The sequence below is a fragment of the Oryzias latipes genome, chromosome 4 (assembly GCF_053564925.1).
Source record: "Oryzias latipes strain Hd-rR chromosome 4, Olatipes_Hd-rR_3.1".
NCBI classification, from domain to species: domain Eukaryota; kingdom Metazoa; phylum Chordata; class Actinopteri; order Beloniformes; family Adrianichthyidae; genus Oryzias; species Oryzias latipes.
The window spans coordinates 3,988,002-4,006,738 of record NC_136240.1 but is presented as its reverse complement, the minus strand read 5'-3'; the positions used below and the strand labels follow the sequence as shown (position 1 = coordinate 4,006,738).

Here is an 18,737-nt window from a genome sequence, read left to right as displayed (position 1 = left end):
TCCAGTCTGAAACACCCTGGAGGTCGTTCCATGTTAGAAGTTCAGAGAAGTCTGTATTCTTCATTTTAAGTAGACTTCAATTGTCGGAGACAAAATGTAAAAAAAAAAAAGAATCCAGAAATTCAGATTTTGTTTTTTAAAGAATTTATTATTTTGGTGCAAAAAAAAGTGTCTAGCACCTATTAATGAAGCAAGAAATTGTCACGGTTTTAGTTTCTTTGGTTTTGTGTTCTGGTTCTCTTTTGTTTCTGTCATGTTTTGAGTTCAGTTTCCTGTTTTATTTTGAAAGGTTTCCTGTTATGTTGTTTCGAGTTTTGCTTGTGGTTCCCATCTGTCCTGAGTGTTTCCACCTGTGCCTTGTTTGTCGGTATGTATTTAAGTGCTTTCTTTCCCTTCCTGCTGTGCTGCTTCATAGTCTTAGGTCTCCCCTGTTCCTGTGGGTTTTTCAAGTATTTCGAGTTTACTAGTTTGGCTTGCCTGCTTATGCAGTGGTTTTGGTTTCAGTGTTTCTAGTTATTATTTATTAAAGATCTTGCTCACCTGGAACTCCTGCCTCCTCTTCTCTGCATCTGGGTACTCCCTCAACCCCCCTAAGTAACAGATTTCTGTTCCTCACAAACTTTTTAATTCTTGGAGAAGCTTTTCTACCGTCTCCTTGTTACTTGTATTAATATCTCTGTCCGGATTAGCAGATTCATGTTAATTGAGTAAACGGTCTAAGAGTAACAGTATGTCAAAGAGCTTGTGATATTTAGGTGTCGCCAGCAATATCTCCAATGTTACAGGGTTAAACAGTCAGACTGCAACCTCTCCACAATGGGCAAACATTAAGAGCTAAGGACACAAGAAACACAATTGAACAACTGAACCACACTCGGTTTAGCTAATCTATAATAGGCAAACAGTTTGGTAAGAAGATATCAACTGTTAGACCAATTACTAAAAAAAATAATGAACACAAGATCAGACAATCTCCCTCCATCTGGGGCTGCTTGCAAGATCTCTCCTCGTGGGGTACAAAAAATCCTGAGAACTATGGGAAAGCAGCTCAGAGCTACAGTACATAGTGGGCATTGGTCAATAACCTCTGTGATGTGGATGCTGATTGTTTTCACTGTTCAAGGTCTTCGCTATGTACCATAGTTCATCGCTTCCATTAGTTCTAAACTAAGTTAGAAATTCTATTCAGGAGCTTTAAGGAAACACACTGTGAAATAGCCAAGTTGTTGTTCTTCTGCACAAAACTATATGAGAGGAAATGGTCGATGATAAAAATCAATGCTGTGCATGAACTGCACCACTGACTTTCATGTCAGAGTCTGCAATTTCTACCATTAAAAAAGTGCTCCAACTTAGTTATTGACCGGATACTTATTTTCTGCATCATCATATAAGTAAATTCATATCTGACTTTATGAATTATTTTTTACATTCAGTCTCACTGTTAAAAGTGAACCTTTGATAAACATATTTTAAATTGGACAATTTGCAAAACTTTTGCAGTGAATGACAAATGTCCCCCCCCCCTGTATTGACAAAACATGTCCATTGCTGCAGTACAAGATGCTCAGCTAAAGCTGCTGAGATTACATACGTTATGAAGAAGTTTCTAAAACAAAAAAAGAAGTTGAGAGTGAAGCCCTCCCCAAAAGATGACATTTTATACTTTGCCCTGACAAGAACATAGTGCCATTGCTTTTCTCCTCATGTGTTGCCCTTTTTATTCCCCATCAAGAAAAACGTGATGGGGACATCAGACATCTTACAATATGTTTAACCTGCATAGAATAAAGGATAAACATCTAGATTTCCAGTTGCATAATAATAGATAACCTGTGCATATTTGTGTTTAGCCTAGGTTAGGTAGGCCCAATTTTGTCCATGCTTATAAGGTACAGTCAAAATGGGTAGTGTTGGTGGTTTTGGTAGGAGCAACAACCTGTTTTTACAATCTGATCCCCCATGGTACTTGATAACATTCCTTAAGTAGAATTGCGGTTCCTCTCTGTGAAATGTACTTTGTCATAAGGGGTTTTAGAGATGAATTATTTTGTTGTGTCTTTCAAACGTTGGCAGACATTTTCCTGTCTGTCTTCAGCTAAACTACAGTACAGACCAAAAGGTTGGACACACCTTCCCATTCATTCAAATGAGAAGGTGCGTTCAAACTTTTGGTCTGTACTGTAGAACAGGTATTTTCCTGTCCTCCAAATCTTTATTTTTCTTCTGTTCTTTTTGTTTTTTTAATTTTTTCAGTTTACTTGAAATAAACTGTCTTTAAATCAATGGAAAGCATTCCAATCCCTTGTTATCTGACAGATCCAGCATGAACTCCAAAGTTTTGGTTTACCAGATTATCCGGTCATTGTTCTCCAAGTATGACATACGTGATGTATTTCAATTTCAACAGTGACATCAGCAGTTGGACAGTGTTCTTATTCTTCCTTGCTAAACAATTCAAGCCGAGTTAGATTAGATGGAGAGTGTTTGTGGACGGCAGTTTTTAGATCTTGCCATAGATTCTGGATTGGATTTAGGTCTGGACTTTGACTAGGCCATTCCAACACATGAATAATTTTCATTTGAAAGTATTCCATTGTAGCCTTGGCTTTATGTTTAGGGTTGTTGTCGTGAATTTAGGTCAACATTCGATAAGTCAGCAATCATTAAGCAACTTCTGAAGGCGATTCGGTGCACTGAAATAAGGGGGTGAATTAGCTCACTGCACTTTTAAGATTGTTGTTGGGAAAATATAAAAACTCATGTACAATTGAATCGGTTAGTTCAAAGTCCAAGAGGTTTGTTTTTCCAGGAAATTATTATAATTGCATAGCTTAAAGGGAGGCTACACCAAATGATCAATACTTAACCCAGATTTAGCCCCAGTTCATTGTAGCACCTATGCTATTAGGCAGAGGTAGTCAGGCTACTGGACCAAATATAGGTTCGCACGGAGTGGTGTGTATTGAATAAAAGAGCCAAGAGTCAATAAAAAGGTAGAATGGAAAAAGCCGGCAGTTTACTGAACAATTGACAAACAACAATAAACATACAAATTTGGTTCTTAAGTAATGTTAAGACACCTTTTCAACACCCTTTATGTTGTTTTTTCCTTTACTTTTTCTGTTAAAGTTCAAATAAAAGGTTTTGTTCAAGTTAATTTCAGTTTCAATCTATTTTAATTAAAGATGACCGGTCATTTGGTTTAAAGGGATTTTAGTTAAAGAACTGAATTTATTTAACTTAAATTTAGTTTAAGCTTTCTTTTGAGTTTACTATATTTACCCTTTTCACTTTTTTTGTAAATCAGTTTTGTCACTTTAAATTTACACCAAAAGTATCCTTTAAAGTTACAAAATATCAGATATCAAACAAAAGACAATTCAATATGCAAAGCAAACAAAGAACTGTTTTTCTAAATGTCCAATTGCTTAGCAAAATCCTTTAAAGTTTGTTAGCAGACGTATCCAGTTTTGGTAGTGCTCCTTTAAAGTATATTGGATCCACAGTTAGTGTTCAATCTCCTACCGCGACCTTGGCAGAGATTTTGTAGTAGTGAGGAAAAGTAAAGGACCACGTGATGCTCTACAGGCAGTCCGGATTATCGTGCTCCTTGGGTAGGCTCGCCATCCATGGATCAGGAGAAGTCCAGAACGATCCGGTCCGGAACCGTCTCCCAATTACTCTCGGGGGGACTCAAAAACCTGGCCTGCAGGACAGGCCATAAAAATAATTTTAGTCCATATGCAAAATAAAACCACTCCAAAATGAAAGCGGAGCCGCACTAGAAGGCTACGTGACTCTTTAGAAACTTAAAATGGCGGCTGCTCTTTTTTCTTTTTCATACATCCAACTCTACTTGCAAAATTAGCTTCTTTTCACACAAAATATACCCAAAATACATCAAATAAAATACATTCATGTTTCGAAGTGTCAAAGAAAATTATAAATAACTCAAAAGTACTGTTTTGTCGTCTTTTCACAACTTAAATTGGTCTCAACTGGGCTCGCCTCATCACGGCAAAACCCACGCCACAAAAGTAGGCAAAATACAAAACAAAACTCACCAAAACTCGTCTCGTAATGGCATAAAATCTTATTTGGCTCACACCCCTCTTCCGGTCTGGCTAGACAACAGGTTTGCACCGTTATTTTAGTTTTTCACCGTAGTTTTTCAGCTAATGGCTACTCTGCTGCGCGTGCTTGCTGTCTCTGCCCTAAACAGGCCTATCTCTCCGCTACGCAACGCACAGGTTGGGGAGGGCTCTTGAAAAACTTTAAACTTTATCGACAACAAAAACAATTTCTCTTTTTAAACAAAAATAGTAATAAAACCTATAAATTATTAATGTTAATACTATTTATATTTTTATCCTCACAACTTTTAGCTGTTTTTATCATGTTGTTTATTAATATTTATTGACCTTTTTATATCATTGTAAAATGCTCTATTATTACTGAGTGTATTTGTAACGGGGGTTACATCATAGTTTACAAATGCTTTAATATGAAGCACCTCCCTTTTATCAGAAGACTAGCAAAATAAAGTCTCTGGACTTGGGCCCTTTCTTGAATTAAACAGGGGCGTTGCCATATTGGATAACTAGTGCTGCCATCTATGGGATAAAGCTAAACCCATGCAAGAAAGGCCCAAAGCCAGGAATTTTGCGTTTAATGCATTTTAAATGTCAAGCATAGTCAATACATTACAACGGACTTGGGACTTTTTTGCAGATAATCAGATAGCTTTTCCCTTAAAGGCCATAGAACATATAAAATCTCTATTTTGAAAAATTGTGGACTTGGGCCCATTTTGAACTAATCGAGTCAATTGTCTTTCTTGTATGCCCCTTTGTGTTGGTCTTTGCATAAAATTCCAATAAAGATATTTGCTTGTAGTCGTAATGCGAGAAGTAAATGTGAAAAGTTCAGTAGGCGTGAACACTTTTGCAAGTCACTGTGTCATCACCTCATTAGAATATGTCTCTGCTCACTTCCTTTCTACACTGATAAAAGGATGCAGTGCTGAACTGAAATGTTTCATTGTGACCCAGAACTGTAACTAGATCAGAAACCAATTATGTCTTTCCTCTGTGAACTGGTTGTGGTGACCGTTGTATTGTTTTTTTATGGTCAAGGTAAGATTTCCGTTTAACATTATTACAAAAAAGGTATATGTGAAAAATGTGTATGACTTTTATTTTTCTTCCCTTAGGATGTCTCTTGGCACTAGAAGTGCTAAAACAAAATTCCTATACTTAAAAAGCACTTCGACTATTAGGATGACAGACTTTTTTAGTGCATTAACTAAATAAACCATGTTCAAGTTTGATAAATGTACTGGCCTTTTTATTTGGTTCATATGGGCTTTATTTAAACCAATACATGAACTGCAACTTCTACTTTGTAATTTCTAATAGTGTAAATGATCAGAAATATATGAAACCTGCTATCCTTGTTTACATACAAGGTCAAACAGTGTTGTTTCATGTATAAAATGTGCCATGTAGCATGGGAATCATTGTATTCAGAACTGTATGAAAACATTATTACGGAACAAATTGGTTTAATATTAAGGGTTTGTAGAAAATGTCTTTAAATTGCTTTTTCACTCTCCAGGCTTTGCAGGAGAAATCATTGGAGGTTCTGAGGCAAAGCCTCATAGCAGGCCTTACATGGCACTTCTGAAGAGAAACGTATCACAAAATCAAGTCAAATACTGTGATGGATTCCTTCTAGATGAAGATTTTTTAATGACTGCTGCCCACTGTCAGGCTGAGTGAGTTCACGGCTTCACTTTCAATCGACTGAACTGAGCTGTTGATTCAAACTCAGACTCCTATATGAAATGAAGCTTTTTTGTTTTTAATCTGATTTTTCATACAGGTTTATAACAGTTTATCTTGGTCTTCATTACGTGCATGATAAGAAAAATGTGCAGGAGATAACAGTAAAAGAAGCATTTCCATACAAAGATTACAGGGAAGATGGATTTGTAAACGATCTAATGCTTCTTAAGGTGAGATCAAGCCTGTAACAAGGTCACCAATTGTATTTTTCTATATTTGCAGTCCTTATTTTAAATGTTATTTTTAAGTTGTCTTATGGAAAATGGAAATAAATCAATTAAATTTGCCAAAAATTGTGTATACCTTTGAAGATGACATTACATTTATTTTATATTTGTTCTCTTTGTGCAGCTGAGCTCCAAGGCACAGATCAACAACTATGTGAAACCTATTGCTCTTGCAGACCATAATAGTCCAGTGCCACAACACTGCATAGTCTCTGGCTGGGGAAAAACAAGCATGAATGCTAAACTCACGTCTAACAAACTGATGGAAGTGGAAGTAACTTTGATTGGGGATCAAAATTGTCCAAATGAAAACTCATTCTGTTCTGAGGGAAAAACTGGTCCAGGTCCTGTAAGTAATCTTCTTTTTTGACATAAGCAAAATAACTTTTGAGGGGAATGACCTGATGTTTGATCTGCTGTTGCCTCTACATTTGCATTTACTTTTCAGGGGGATTCTGGAGGTCCGTTGGTCTGTGAGGGTGAAGTTGCGTACGGAGTAGTTTCCTCCATTTACACACCGCCTTCAGGGGGCAAACAACTGTATGTGTTTGCCAAGATCTCTGATCAGAAAAGATGGATCACTTCAACCATGAAAAAGTCTCTGATTAAATATTAATGTTTTTTGGCTTATCCAATCACATATTTGTGGCGAATGACATTAACCCTTCAACACCAAAGATTTTGCTTGTGTTGACCTTCTTGGAAATAACCATTACTCTTTAACCATTTACGCAATTTACATAATTCCAGCTGATTTTCTGAAGTCGAGAAAAGCTAACAATTTTTCATTCATTTTCTAATCCGATTATTCCCTTTCGGGGTCACAGGGCTGCTGGAGCCTATCCCGGCCACTTGTGGGTGTCCAGTCTGACGCAGGGTCACAATCACACGCCCATGCACACTCACAATCACACCTATGGACCATTTAGAGTAACCAATGAACCTATGAAGCATTTTTTGGACAATGGGAGGAAACCAGAGTCCCCGGAGAAAACTCACGCACGCACCCCATTGGTGTTCTGTTTCAGGTCCCTCAGCTGGGACTTGAACGGGGGGCCTTGTTTCTGTGAGGCAAGAGCGTGCAATTGACATAAATCAGCTGATGCTAATGTGGAGAGAAGCAGCATATTACTGTGTTGCATTTTAATGTAAAGCCTCTTTTCTCCACGTCAGAATCAGCGGATTGACATGCAGAAGGTCAGAGTTAGGGTATGTCAATGAGCATCTGGTATGTAGGTGTTGGCGGCAACATCTTTGGCATTAAAGGGTTAAAACTGCAAGCTATTTGGTTATTTTTTAAATTAGGAAGCCAAAGTCTCCACTTGCATTGGTCAGACTTAACATTCTAGAAGCTCAGAATTTTATTTACTAGAATTTAATTGTTTAACATGCATAAATTCACCTTTGTTATAAAATATATACCAACTGATTAGATAAGGACAACAATTATTTCCTCTAATTTAAAAATTCAAATTTCCATCATCATTTAAAGCGTTTCAAAAAGTGACTTTTTTTTCTTTAATGGCCAAAAAGAAAGCAGAAAAGCAATACTGCCTCCTTGTGAAGACATGTACAAATACATCATAATATGTGATCATTATTTTAATCCAGACTTGACACATCTGACCTCATGTATTTGACCAATTAAATCAGTCTTTGTAAAAAAATGAGGCAGGTTCATTGTTTCGCTAAAGACTTTATTTTATTTTCCACACAACTGGGTTATTAGTTTTTGTGAATCGTTTACTTTGTGTGTTTTTTTGTGCAAATATTTCTTTCCCTTCTAATAAAATTACATTTTGATGACTGTCATCATCAGAGGTGTACTGATGATACATATTTATCCACTCATCTGTACTACTAATGCAATTTCTCAATTTTAACTATTAAAATGCTTTTAACCATTTTTATTTTGAAAAAATTGCTATTTTGTGTATTTCCTGTATTCCTTTACACAGTGCACTGCGAAGTGAAGCAGCACTGAGCTCTGCGTCATGTTAAATTGCACAATCCCATACAAACTTGATTGAATGCATGCTTATCTTAGCGTATGCTAATAAAGTAAAATCTTGTATTCTAGACATGTTACTTCTTTCCATTTAACAGCTAATGTTTTACATGTTTGTTGTTTATTTAGTGATTGGATCCAACATAAAGCTGCACTGTGGATTTGTTCTGAAATCAATCTGTTCCTTTCCTTTAGGCCACATGTGTCAAACTCAAGGCCCGCAGGCCAAATGTGGCCCTCCATGTCATTTTATGTGGCCCACGAGAGCATAAAAGTTTTTCATTTATTTAAATAGAAATAAAAATTGGTGTGTATTTATTCATATCTAGGGGGAATTGGACTTGAAGTATCGGATTGGGCAACTATACATTAGGACTCAAACACTGTCCATATAACCTAACCTGACAGAATCAAATTTAAAAGTATTTATGCTAAAGTAACAAGCAAACAGATTTTTTCTATGGATTGTAATTGTCACTTTAATAAGTTATAATAAATAAAAGAGTTATTTAACATTAAGGAGTAGTTACATTTATTTTTCATTACATTTGGGCTACGTTCACACTGCAGGGCTTAATGCTCAATTCGGATTTTTTGAAAAAATCCGAATTGTTTGCTAGACCGTTCACATTTCCAAGTAAATCCGAACTTTTGTGATCTCCAGTGTGACCGTGACACGACCCAAACGAGACCCGATTGCGCAGAAGCCAGAAGAATACTCAACGGTGAACGACGTCACTTGTTTGCGGAGCAGATGTCAACAACAGTGTTGTCAAAAGCGGAGCTCTTTTTGTAATATTAAATTTATTTTCACAAAGGAGCAGCACAATTACAATCTTCTCATTTTAAGAAGGCAATGGAGTCGGGATCGTCTGTACCCACTGTTGTGGAATGGAAATGTGTATGTGTTGGAGCCGCTCGCCCGCGTGTGTGTGTGCAAGCGCGTGCCGCGATATAGAATGGGGGGGGGCAGTGTGTGCGCGCATTCATGTTGTGTGTTACGGAGGACGCTAATAAAAGAAGGTTTCCCCCAGAATAAATGCTATGGACTCTTTATTAACCCGTTCTGGAGAATCTAAGGATCAGAACAGGGAGGAGGAGGAGGATCGCCTCGGGTCCCCCGCGCTTGAGCACGGTCAAAGGGGAGAAAGAAAAAAAAAGTTATCGCGGGAAAGGTTCAACACCACGCTCTGCTATTTAGCTGGAATTTTTTTCAAAAACCGCCCAGTTGCAATAAGAGCCCTGGAGTTTGGCCTGAAAAGAGCGATCAGCCCAAATATTAATCCAATCGGGGATCTCGCTTCCCTTCCACTGACTGATCTCAGCAGCATCGTCCACCATGGTTGATGTTTACGTTCTCGTTCCCGCCTACTTCAACGCAAAATGATGACGTTTGTTGCGTGTCGATGACGTACAGTTCGGAATCAAGTCGCCTGGCCGGTCAGACGGCGGTCGCAATTGAAAAGAACGGCTACAATTCGGAATCAGGACGGCAAACCCACGGGGCCTGGGTCGCAATTGAAAAGATCGGATCTGTGTCATTCAGACTGTCATGAAAAGATCGGAATTGGGCCGCTTAGGGGCAAAAAATTCGGAATTGGGTCGTTTCAGCCTGCAGTGTGAACGTAGCCTTGGTTACAGGTTCAAATCTGGCCCTTTGAGGACAGACACTATGCTGATGTGGCCCTCAGTGAAAATGAGATTGACACCCCTGCTTCAGCCCTTAAGGCTCTGAAGCCCAAGGAGCCACAGGCTGTTGCCACATGTTTGAAAACATCTGACGTAGTTATGTAATCACAACCAAGAAATCCTAGCTCTTAAAAGGAGTTGGAGGCCACATTGATTTTAGGACAGGAGCCTGTGGGCCGGTGGGAATTTGAACAAGTGCCGCGTTTGGCCCACGGGCTAGACTTTGAACATGCCTGTGTTCAAACTTTAACACAATTTATTTAAACAAACCTTTGTGAATTTTCATTTTTATCTTTAAATTTAATATAAAAGTTACTTAAAGACCCAGTCCAAGGAAAATAGTGTTTTTGGTGTTATTGTTGCATTTTGGAGAACATGCAGACTCCACACTAAAAGGTCCCCCATTGGTGTCCTGTTTCAGGTCCCCCAGCCGGGACTTGAACCTTGTTGCAGTGAGGCAAGAGCGCTAACCACTGCTGTCACCATTCTAAAACGGAAACAAGAAAACAAAAAACTCGCTGACTTATCTACAAAAAAGGAATGATTACATACAGGCGGTGGCCCCAACCACCTTGCCTAGTGTGCATAACAGAAGACAGGCTGCATAAGGTGTACAGGGTCCCCTTTTTTCCCCTGTCCACAAACCTCCCACACTCCCCAGCATAAAGGGGACTTAAGCATTCATTTGAAAGTTGCGATCGAGAAAGAGCCCTCCTTTCCCAGTGATCCACAGGAGCTCATATGCAGGCGTGGTGGGCTCTGGGGCCTGATTGGACAGCTCGTCAGGTCTCCACCAGGTAACTTCACTAAGCACAGCAAGCACATGCAGAGGAAGGAAGAAAGACAGACAGTGAAAAATCCCTGCATGTAACAGCAGTAAATGCAGATTAGGGATGAATTGATTTATCGATAAATTGATTTATCCAAGCAGAATGATCTGTCTGATTCAAGTTGTTAATTGAATCAAATTAAAGTATACTATTATAAAATCGTTTCAAAATTAATCTTGGAAAATACTTTTGGATTGAGACACTGTAGGGTTTTTTTACCATAAGGTAAAAAACAACCAAGTGCATCACAGCAGACAACACACATGTGATGTCATTAAATATTATTGGCATTATTATTCATCCATCATTCCAGTCCAATGTGTGGACAGACTTTGACTAAAGTCATCATGTGACCATCCAGTGTCTAGAATGTTCTAAGAATGTTCCCTTTGGATTCTTTGGATGTGGAAAAACAACAGTGGTGAACTTTAGGAAACTAACATGTGAATGGATTTGACATTCATTCTAGTTTACTTGTTTGTTTGGACACAGATTTCATTAACTTGATGATCTGGAAGAAATCCAAGAATCTGGAAAACTTCACTGTTCAGTAGCAGGACTTTCTGTCTGAGTCTCACTGCTGGAAGTTTGGATAAAGATGATCTGGATCCACTTTAGATCAGAGAATCGGATGGATCAAAATGAAAAAATATAAACTATGAGTCAGATCAGTGAACACAGCTTATGATGTGAATGGTTGTTAATATGAATCGTTGCAGAACTAAAGATAATCATCTTAACCTGTGACCCCTGTGCTACCCTAGGCACTTTACCATTGGGAGTTGGGTCATCTAGACCCACTAGACAGTGCTCTGAACCTTTTTTCTTCAATGATTTGTGATCTTCACTGGTGTCCATGGATTACATGAAATCTTTCCACCTTTATCCACGTTTGTCATGGTAGGGAGAACACGTCAATGTAAGGGGGGGGGGGTCATCTAAGATAGCACAAGGGTCAAAGCCCTCCACAACCTCACCCCTCCATATCTTTCAGAGCTCCTGCCGTTGCTCCTCCCACTCGCTCCCTCAGATCCTCCTCCTCCCTTTGACTGGTTGTTCCACGATCACGTCTCGTTTCCATTTCATTTCTCATTTCTCTGGAACTCCCTCCCCTCTGATCTACGAAATATGGACTCACTTTCTCAGTTTGCCCAACATTTCAAAACTCATCTTTTTCATCATGCATTCGGCACCTAATATTTAACTGCTGTTTTAACTAGTAACTTAATTTGTGTTTTGTGGAGTTTTGTTGCTGTATTTTCATACTTTTACATATTTTTTTTGTACTGTGTGGCGACCTTGAGTGTCCAGAAAGGCGTTATATGAATATAATGTATTATTATTACTATTATTTTTATTACTAATATAAATATGTTTGAGAATAAATCTTGACTGTAAATAAAAATGTAGACGTGGCTTTGTGGAAAAAAAATATTTGAATTGTCTGTTGGACTACAGAACTTCATAAATGCAGAAAATACACCTTCTTCCTTCTTTTGTTCTTCTCTTCTAGTTTCAGCTTGTACATCTTCATCCTCACTTGCAGTCTTCCTCCTGAACAATCTTCCCTGCTTTGTTCCATTTTCAATGACTTTTTCAAATACGACCAACCTTCAACTTCCATAAAAATAATCCTACTTGACTGTGATTTAATTAACTGACCACAGACAACAAATCAAAAGTGTATGACATGTAAATGTATATGCTAGTTATACAGATAAAACATTTAAAATAAATAATAAAAACGAAAACCAGCTATATCACAATTCAGCTTTTAACCACTGGCATATAACATTTCAGCTTTTTTCGTTTAAAACAAATTTGAAGCGATGTCAGACAAAACGCTTCAACCACAACACAACATACAGACTAAAATATGTTAAACAAAGATGACCTTTATTCGCAGTAACGGCTGACATTTAGAAAGCCAGGTGTCTCAGCTTTAAGGAGGTAGTCTGGTTTCTTCTGTCAGTACTGACCTGTTCTGTTCTGGAGAAGGTTCTTTCAGGTGTCTGTACAGGATGGTTCTGGAGCCGGTTTAGATGGAATTTTTCCTGCAGACTCTAGACTCTTCCTTTGTGTTATCAGTAAAACTGAAATGCTTCCAGATTTTTCTTTATTTCCAGTGTCCAGTATCATTTTCTCTATTTTACATTTTGTGTTGATGTAGTTTGTGGATGTCGTTACACTTGGCGCTCCTGCTGTCTCCCTCATACTCGGATCACGTGCTGCTGCTGCGCGTGTAACGACCCCCTCCTGCATATGTATTGACCCGTCAGGTGCCGCTTGAAGAGAAAAAAAACAAGAGCTTGAAAGAAGAAGAACAGAGCTTCCAAAAAGGAGCCGGCTCTCGTCTTTCTCTCCTAACAGCTGCTATAAAAAAACGGTTTCATTGGGAACCAATACTATTGTTCAAGGAAGCAAAAGAATTAGCGAAGACGTGAGGGGAGAGAGGGACGTAGATCGCATTTTGTAGAGATGATATGACTCTAAAAACCACAGAGACGCTAAAATGATGAGATCAAGTGCTGCCTGGTTCACAGTTTTAGGGGCATCATCAGCCTCCAGCTGCTTTTGAATGAGCGTTAACGCAGTAAAGCGCCGTCACGCAGGTGATCTTCCAACCGGTACGGCGTACCACCACCAGGTCTTATACTGGGATGCAGTACCCGACCATACTTTCAGTCCTGCTCGCCATTTTTGTTGCACCGCTTATGTTAGGTTGGGGGTGTGAGGGGCCTTAAGCCAGGGGGAGACAGTGTGAACAAAGGCAAGATAGGAAATAAGTGCAGGCTTACTCTGTACCAATAGTCCCGCCCACAACTCAAAGGTGAATTTCTGATAAACGCTCTGCAGAAACTGTGTTCAGGAAAAGAACAAAGGTTATTGAATTTTGACATCATCATATAAGAAAGCAGACTGGGAACACTTTGAAAACAGATCAAAAAATGATCAGAGAGGGATGTAGAGTGTTGGGCACCAAAAGGCATTTACTTTTTCCAGCGAACTCTGGAGGTCCGTTGGTCTGTGAGGCAAACAACTTTTTTTGGTTTGCGAAGATCTCTGCTTAGAAAAGATGGAACACTTCAACCATGGAAAAGTCTCTGATAAAATATTAATGTGTTGGCTGATGGAGTCATATGTTTAACACCAAAGATTTAGCTCGTGTCGACCCTGTTGGAATTAACCATTACTCTTTAAAGGCAAACCGGATCTTCATTCTCTAGCAGCTTTGTCTTTATTATTTATTTTGATCATTTGAAACTTGGGAGACCATTAAAATGGCCATCCTGAGTCAGCACCATCATGAACTTGTGATTACAGAAAGGCAGTGATGCATTAAATCTAATCTAATACACAAATGCAAAATGCTTGTTCCTTTAAGAGGCATTGTTATTCTGGGTTTGTCCACAAGCCGACTACGGAGGTGGACAGAAAGCGGATGTGGGGTGTTGTGTGGAGGAGGGAGAAGCTATGGGGGTGGTGAGCGTAGGAGTCTCCTAATATGAGTCTCCAAAGGCCAGTATGGATTAGAGAGACAGATATGTGGAAGAAAACAGAGACTGTGTTTTTTAAGAGGCTGGGATTCATTCTGTGCTCCCCTCTCCTTTTTAAAAAGTGTTACAGGATAAATGCTCAATGCTAAGCTGCCCACTGACAAGGAAATAATGTCTGTTAATGTATGAAGACTGCAGCTGAAAAGGTTGTCTTTTAAAAGCTGGCCTCTCGTTCCTATTTCCATCCTTTGTCTTCTGGAAAAAGGGTCTGCACAGCTTATTTATTTCCTCCCAAGCTCCTTTCATGAAACACTGCATCCTCACTGTAAAAATAGTGTATTAAGTGATTTAAATTATGCAGAGGGACGCGCTGCCTTTCCCAATCTTTCTTTGACTGTGATGACAGCTAAAGTGAATGACTGATGTGCTTCAGTGGTGGAGTCAGAGTGGGCAAAGTGAAGGGCTCACAAAGATGAGGGGGGAGGAGGTGAGAAAGGCTTGGCTCCACTCCAGGTTTAGGAGATGAGTCATTCCCCACACAAATAGACAGAGTCCCAATGTTCGGATATGTCTGCATTTATTCCTAAGCTGATGCAGACAAAACAGTTCTGTGACCAAAAAAGCATTAACAGATGAAGACAGTTTTAACGCACCACGGATTTCTCTGAGTGCACCATGTTGGAATAGGCAGGATTACTACGTGATGACTAATTAAACAAAAATGTGACAAATGAGCCTCTTTGGAGACAAATTTACCCCCCTTAAATGCATGAAACTTGAAACAAGTTTCTAACTCTTTATTTAACACCAGAAATGTTGTAAATGACACCTGAAAAACACACCTACCATAACTCTTCAATCATTTATATGGTTCAAGAATCAGCTAATTCTGATGTGGAGAAAAGCAGTTTTGCATGTTGGCTTTGCACTGACATCAGTCTAAGGTGGATTTTCTCCACATCAGAATCTGCTGGAATTACGTTAATAGCATAAACGGTTAAACAGTAGTTAAACGGTAGTCACTGGAGCTAAAGCTGCAGTGTTAAAGGGTTAAAAGTGAACAACCTTCCATTAATGACTCCACAGGGTCACCGAACATTTAATATTTGTAATGTACTTTTTTTTTACCGGATAGGAGGCCTTTTATTTTCTTTGAGATTTAATTTTTTCAAAGCCTAAAAAGTGTTATCTAACAAACATTGAGTTGTCTTGAGAAGTTCCCCTATGTCCTACAAGGACTGGGCATTTTAGCAGTAAAGTGTGACATCACAGATTTTCAAATATTAAAAAAACTATAGAACAATCATTTATTGCAACAATGGCTCAGGAGGTTAAGCAGGTCGTCCAATGTCCCACTCCAAACTTTGTATCTATTTTAAAAGTTTTCCCAGCGGTCTTTCATTGATGATCATGCCATTTTTAGCCAAAATCTAAAAACCTGTGTCGTTTTCTATTGGACGTAGTTTCTGCAGAGCGGCAGGAGTTCATTAGAATTTCGCTTCTGAGTTCAATTCAATTCAATTTTATTTGCATAGCCTAAATTTACAACAGCAGTGGTCTTGATGGGCTTCGTATCGGTAAGTGAAAAAGTTAAACATAAAATCAAAAGGATCATGAATACATAGAATTCAATAAGAAAATACTAAATTGAACTAACAAATAGACTAAGCTAAACTGGACATCCCTGCCCTTAGACTCTCCTTTGCAGTAAGGAAAAACTAAAGAAAAGCATTCTGGAAAAAACGAAGAAACCTCAGGGGTGTCCACATGAAGGAGGGGTCCTCCCCCAGGAAGGACAGGCGATTTACCAGAACTCTTAGAGAAGAATTAACTTATCTAAATCTACAACTACATATTTCAAGTCCAGCAGACGAGCTTCATCCAGATGGAGTTGGGGGACAGCCGGGGGCGCGAGACGAGCCGGAGACACGATCCACACCCAGATGTAGGAGCAGCAGTAGAGGCGAGCCAGAGACAAGGTACACGGTCAGGAACAGGAGCACGGAGGAGCCAACTGGAATCTGGAAGCACTCCCACTCCCCAGGGGGGGGAAGGGGGACAGTACATGAATCACTGCACCAAACAGAGGCATGGAGAACTAAATGATGAATAATGATCAAGAATACAGGAGAAGAAGGGTAGAAGTAGATGAGAAAAGAGGACAGAACCCCAGTGCACCATAGTTACCCCAGCTTCAACTTCTAACAGCCTACTAACAACTTAATGTTATTGTTATTTCGTTTAATAAAAACATTAAGTTAAGTAATCTCAGAATACTAGCTAGTCTGACAATAAGCCTGTCCAAAGAGGAATGTTTTCAGTCTAACTTATATATAGGACGGGGTCATACCATGTAAGGCCTTATAGGTTAACAGGAGGATCTTGAACTTGATTCTAGAATCAACTGGGATCCAGTGAAGTGAAACTAACACAGGAGTGATGTGATCTCTTCTGCTAGTTCCTGCTAACAATCTAGCAGCTGCGTTCTGAACAAGCTGGAAACTTCTTAAGGAACTCTTAGGACATGCTGCTAACAAGGAGTTACAGTAATCCAGCCTAGACGTAACAAATGCATGGATGAGTTTTTCAGCATCACTCTTAGAAAGTATATTTCTGATCTTCTGATTTCTTTCTTCGGAAAGAAATTTTGATCCGAACGAGTCTGACCGGGGCAGAGTATTCCGAACGGCACGTTTACATGACACATTTTCTTTCCGATCAGAAGTTCATTCCGATTACTTTTGCCCATGTAAACGCGGCTATTATCGTCATTCTGGTCAGGCTTCATGGATGAATACAACTGCGTATCGTCGGCATAACAATGAAAATTAATGCTGTGTTTCCTGATTATGTTTCCTAGGGGTAGCATATAAAGCATAAACAGGATGGGTCCTAAAACTGAGCCCTGTGGGACTCCATAGTTGACTCGAGTGCACTGAGAGGAATGGCCATTTACATTAACGAACTGATACCTATTGGACAGATAGGATTTAAACCACTGGAGAGCAGATCCTCTGATCCCAATGTCCTGCTCTAATCTATGGAGTAACATACTGTGGTCGATAGTGTCAAAGGCTGCACTGAGGTCCAACAGGACCAGAATAGAAAGTAGTCCCAGTTAGAGACTCCAATAACAAGTCATTAGAGACTCTAACTAGTGCAGTTTCCGTGCTGTGGTGGGGTCTAAACCCCGACTGAAAGTCTTCAAAGTGGCTGTTTTCCTGTAGGTGGCAGTAAAGCTGCTTAACTACAACTCTTTCTAGGATTTTAGAAATAAAGGGCAGGTTTGATATCGGTCTATAGTTGGCCAAGATGCTAGGATCCAAACTGGGCTTTTTCAGAAGAGGTTTAACAACTGCATATTTAAAAGACTGTGGCACGTAACCCGTTTCCAGAGAGGTATTTATTATCGTTAATATGGAATCATTAATTAGGGGGGAAGGTTGAAGGGGAGTTGTGGGCGAAACTGTTGGCAGGGCGTAAGCCCACCATCCTTTTGTCTACATTCTCTCCAGCTAGCTTACAGCCCCTCACAAGGCCAGCCTAACATTAGCGCTCCAACAAAAATGGCAGCAATATCAGAGCTATCCAGCCTCACAGTTTGGATCCAGATTCCAGCTCAGACCAGGAAAACAAAGATGTTCATGGATCTATTTGTCTGACAGTAGATGATCAGAATGGAATTTAGCGGGGAGACTTTGGCTCACTGATTGTAGTTTGTACGAAACAAGAGTCGGTACAATCTTTTCCCTTTTTTTTACTCGCCTTTTTATTCACAATGATTTGGATAAAGAAATAGTCAGTAATGCAGTTTTAAGCCTTATTTTCTGATTGTCCTCCATCTTCAGATAATGCAACAAGAACATGTAATGGATTTTTGGTGAGTAATATGCCTAAGGCGTTTAGTTTTTCTGTTTTATTAAAAACCAGTATGCTACAAAAGTTATCTATCCTTGGGGCAAATGTATCTTTGTCATGGTCAAGGGTGAACTGTATCATCCAACAAGCACTCACAGGAACCATGTGAAATCAAACATAATGAAGCCTCGCATGGACCTGAATAAAACGCCAAATTAGTTTTTTAATGATGCAGAGTATGCACTTCTCATTCATTTAGGTCAATTTGTCATTTACATGTATGATTTCAAGGCTCCTTCACTGCATAAAATATTTATCAATTTCCCACTTGATAGCTGAAAGGGCATGGAAGTGGCCACAGCATCTCTGCCAAGCTCACAGACAGCTCTTAATCTTCCTCAGCACTGACCAGAACGATGTGAAACTGCATTCACACGGAAGCCTTGGCCAGAGCTGAGTGAGAAGATTCTCAGTGATGTGGGTGAAGTTTCTAAATAGCCAAGTTGCCAAGTAAATCTAAAAATTCATGACCATCCCATCGTCGTGAAATTTGAGACTAATGATCTAAGTCTCTCTCCAAAATATACAAACTCTTATGTAACCTAGATAATAACATTTCACTTCCGACAACAAAATGGGATGCAGATTTGAGCATCAGCACAGATGAAAGCTTCTGGTCTGAACTTTGTCTAAACACCTTTAAACTGACAAAAAGTCCAAATTTGCAGCTAATCCATCTCAAAACTCTTCACAGAATTTACTACACTGGACAGAGGATG

At 39.2% G+C, this 18,737-nt stretch overlaps 1 protein-coding gene and 2 long non-coding RNA genes across 3 annotated transcripts in view; 2 read left to right on the top strand and 1 right to left on the bottom strand.

Annotated features, from left to right (window-relative positions):
• The window catches only part of LOC144991819 (uncharacterized), a 493,827-nt gene that overhangs the window by 28,957 nt on the left and 446,133 nt on the right, over positions 1 to 18,737 (top strand). The gene's annotated exons all lie outside the window — the stretch shown is intronic.
• On the bottom strand, positions 2,998 to 4,235 carry LOC111947332 (uncharacterized). The gene is made up of 2 exons (XR_002873131.2): positions 4,068 to 4,235; positions 2,998 to 3,709 (listed from the first exon to the last, which is right to left on the bottom strand). It is a non-coding gene; the product is annotated as an uncharacterized LOC111947332 (long non-coding RNA).
• Positions 5,025 to 7,997, top strand: si:ch211-212d10.1 (granzyme B(G,H)). Its single transcript, XM_004067743.5, has 5 exons — positions 5,025 to 5,138; positions 5,620 to 5,779; positions 5,887 to 6,019; positions 6,201 to 6,425; positions 6,525 to 7,997. The coding sequence occupies exons 1-5, from the start codon at positions 5,081 to 5,083 to the stop codon at positions 6,690 to 6,692; spliced, it is 744 nt and encodes a 247-aa protein (XP_004067791.1). The 5' UTR covers positions 5,025 to 5,080; the 3' UTR covers positions 6,693 to 7,997.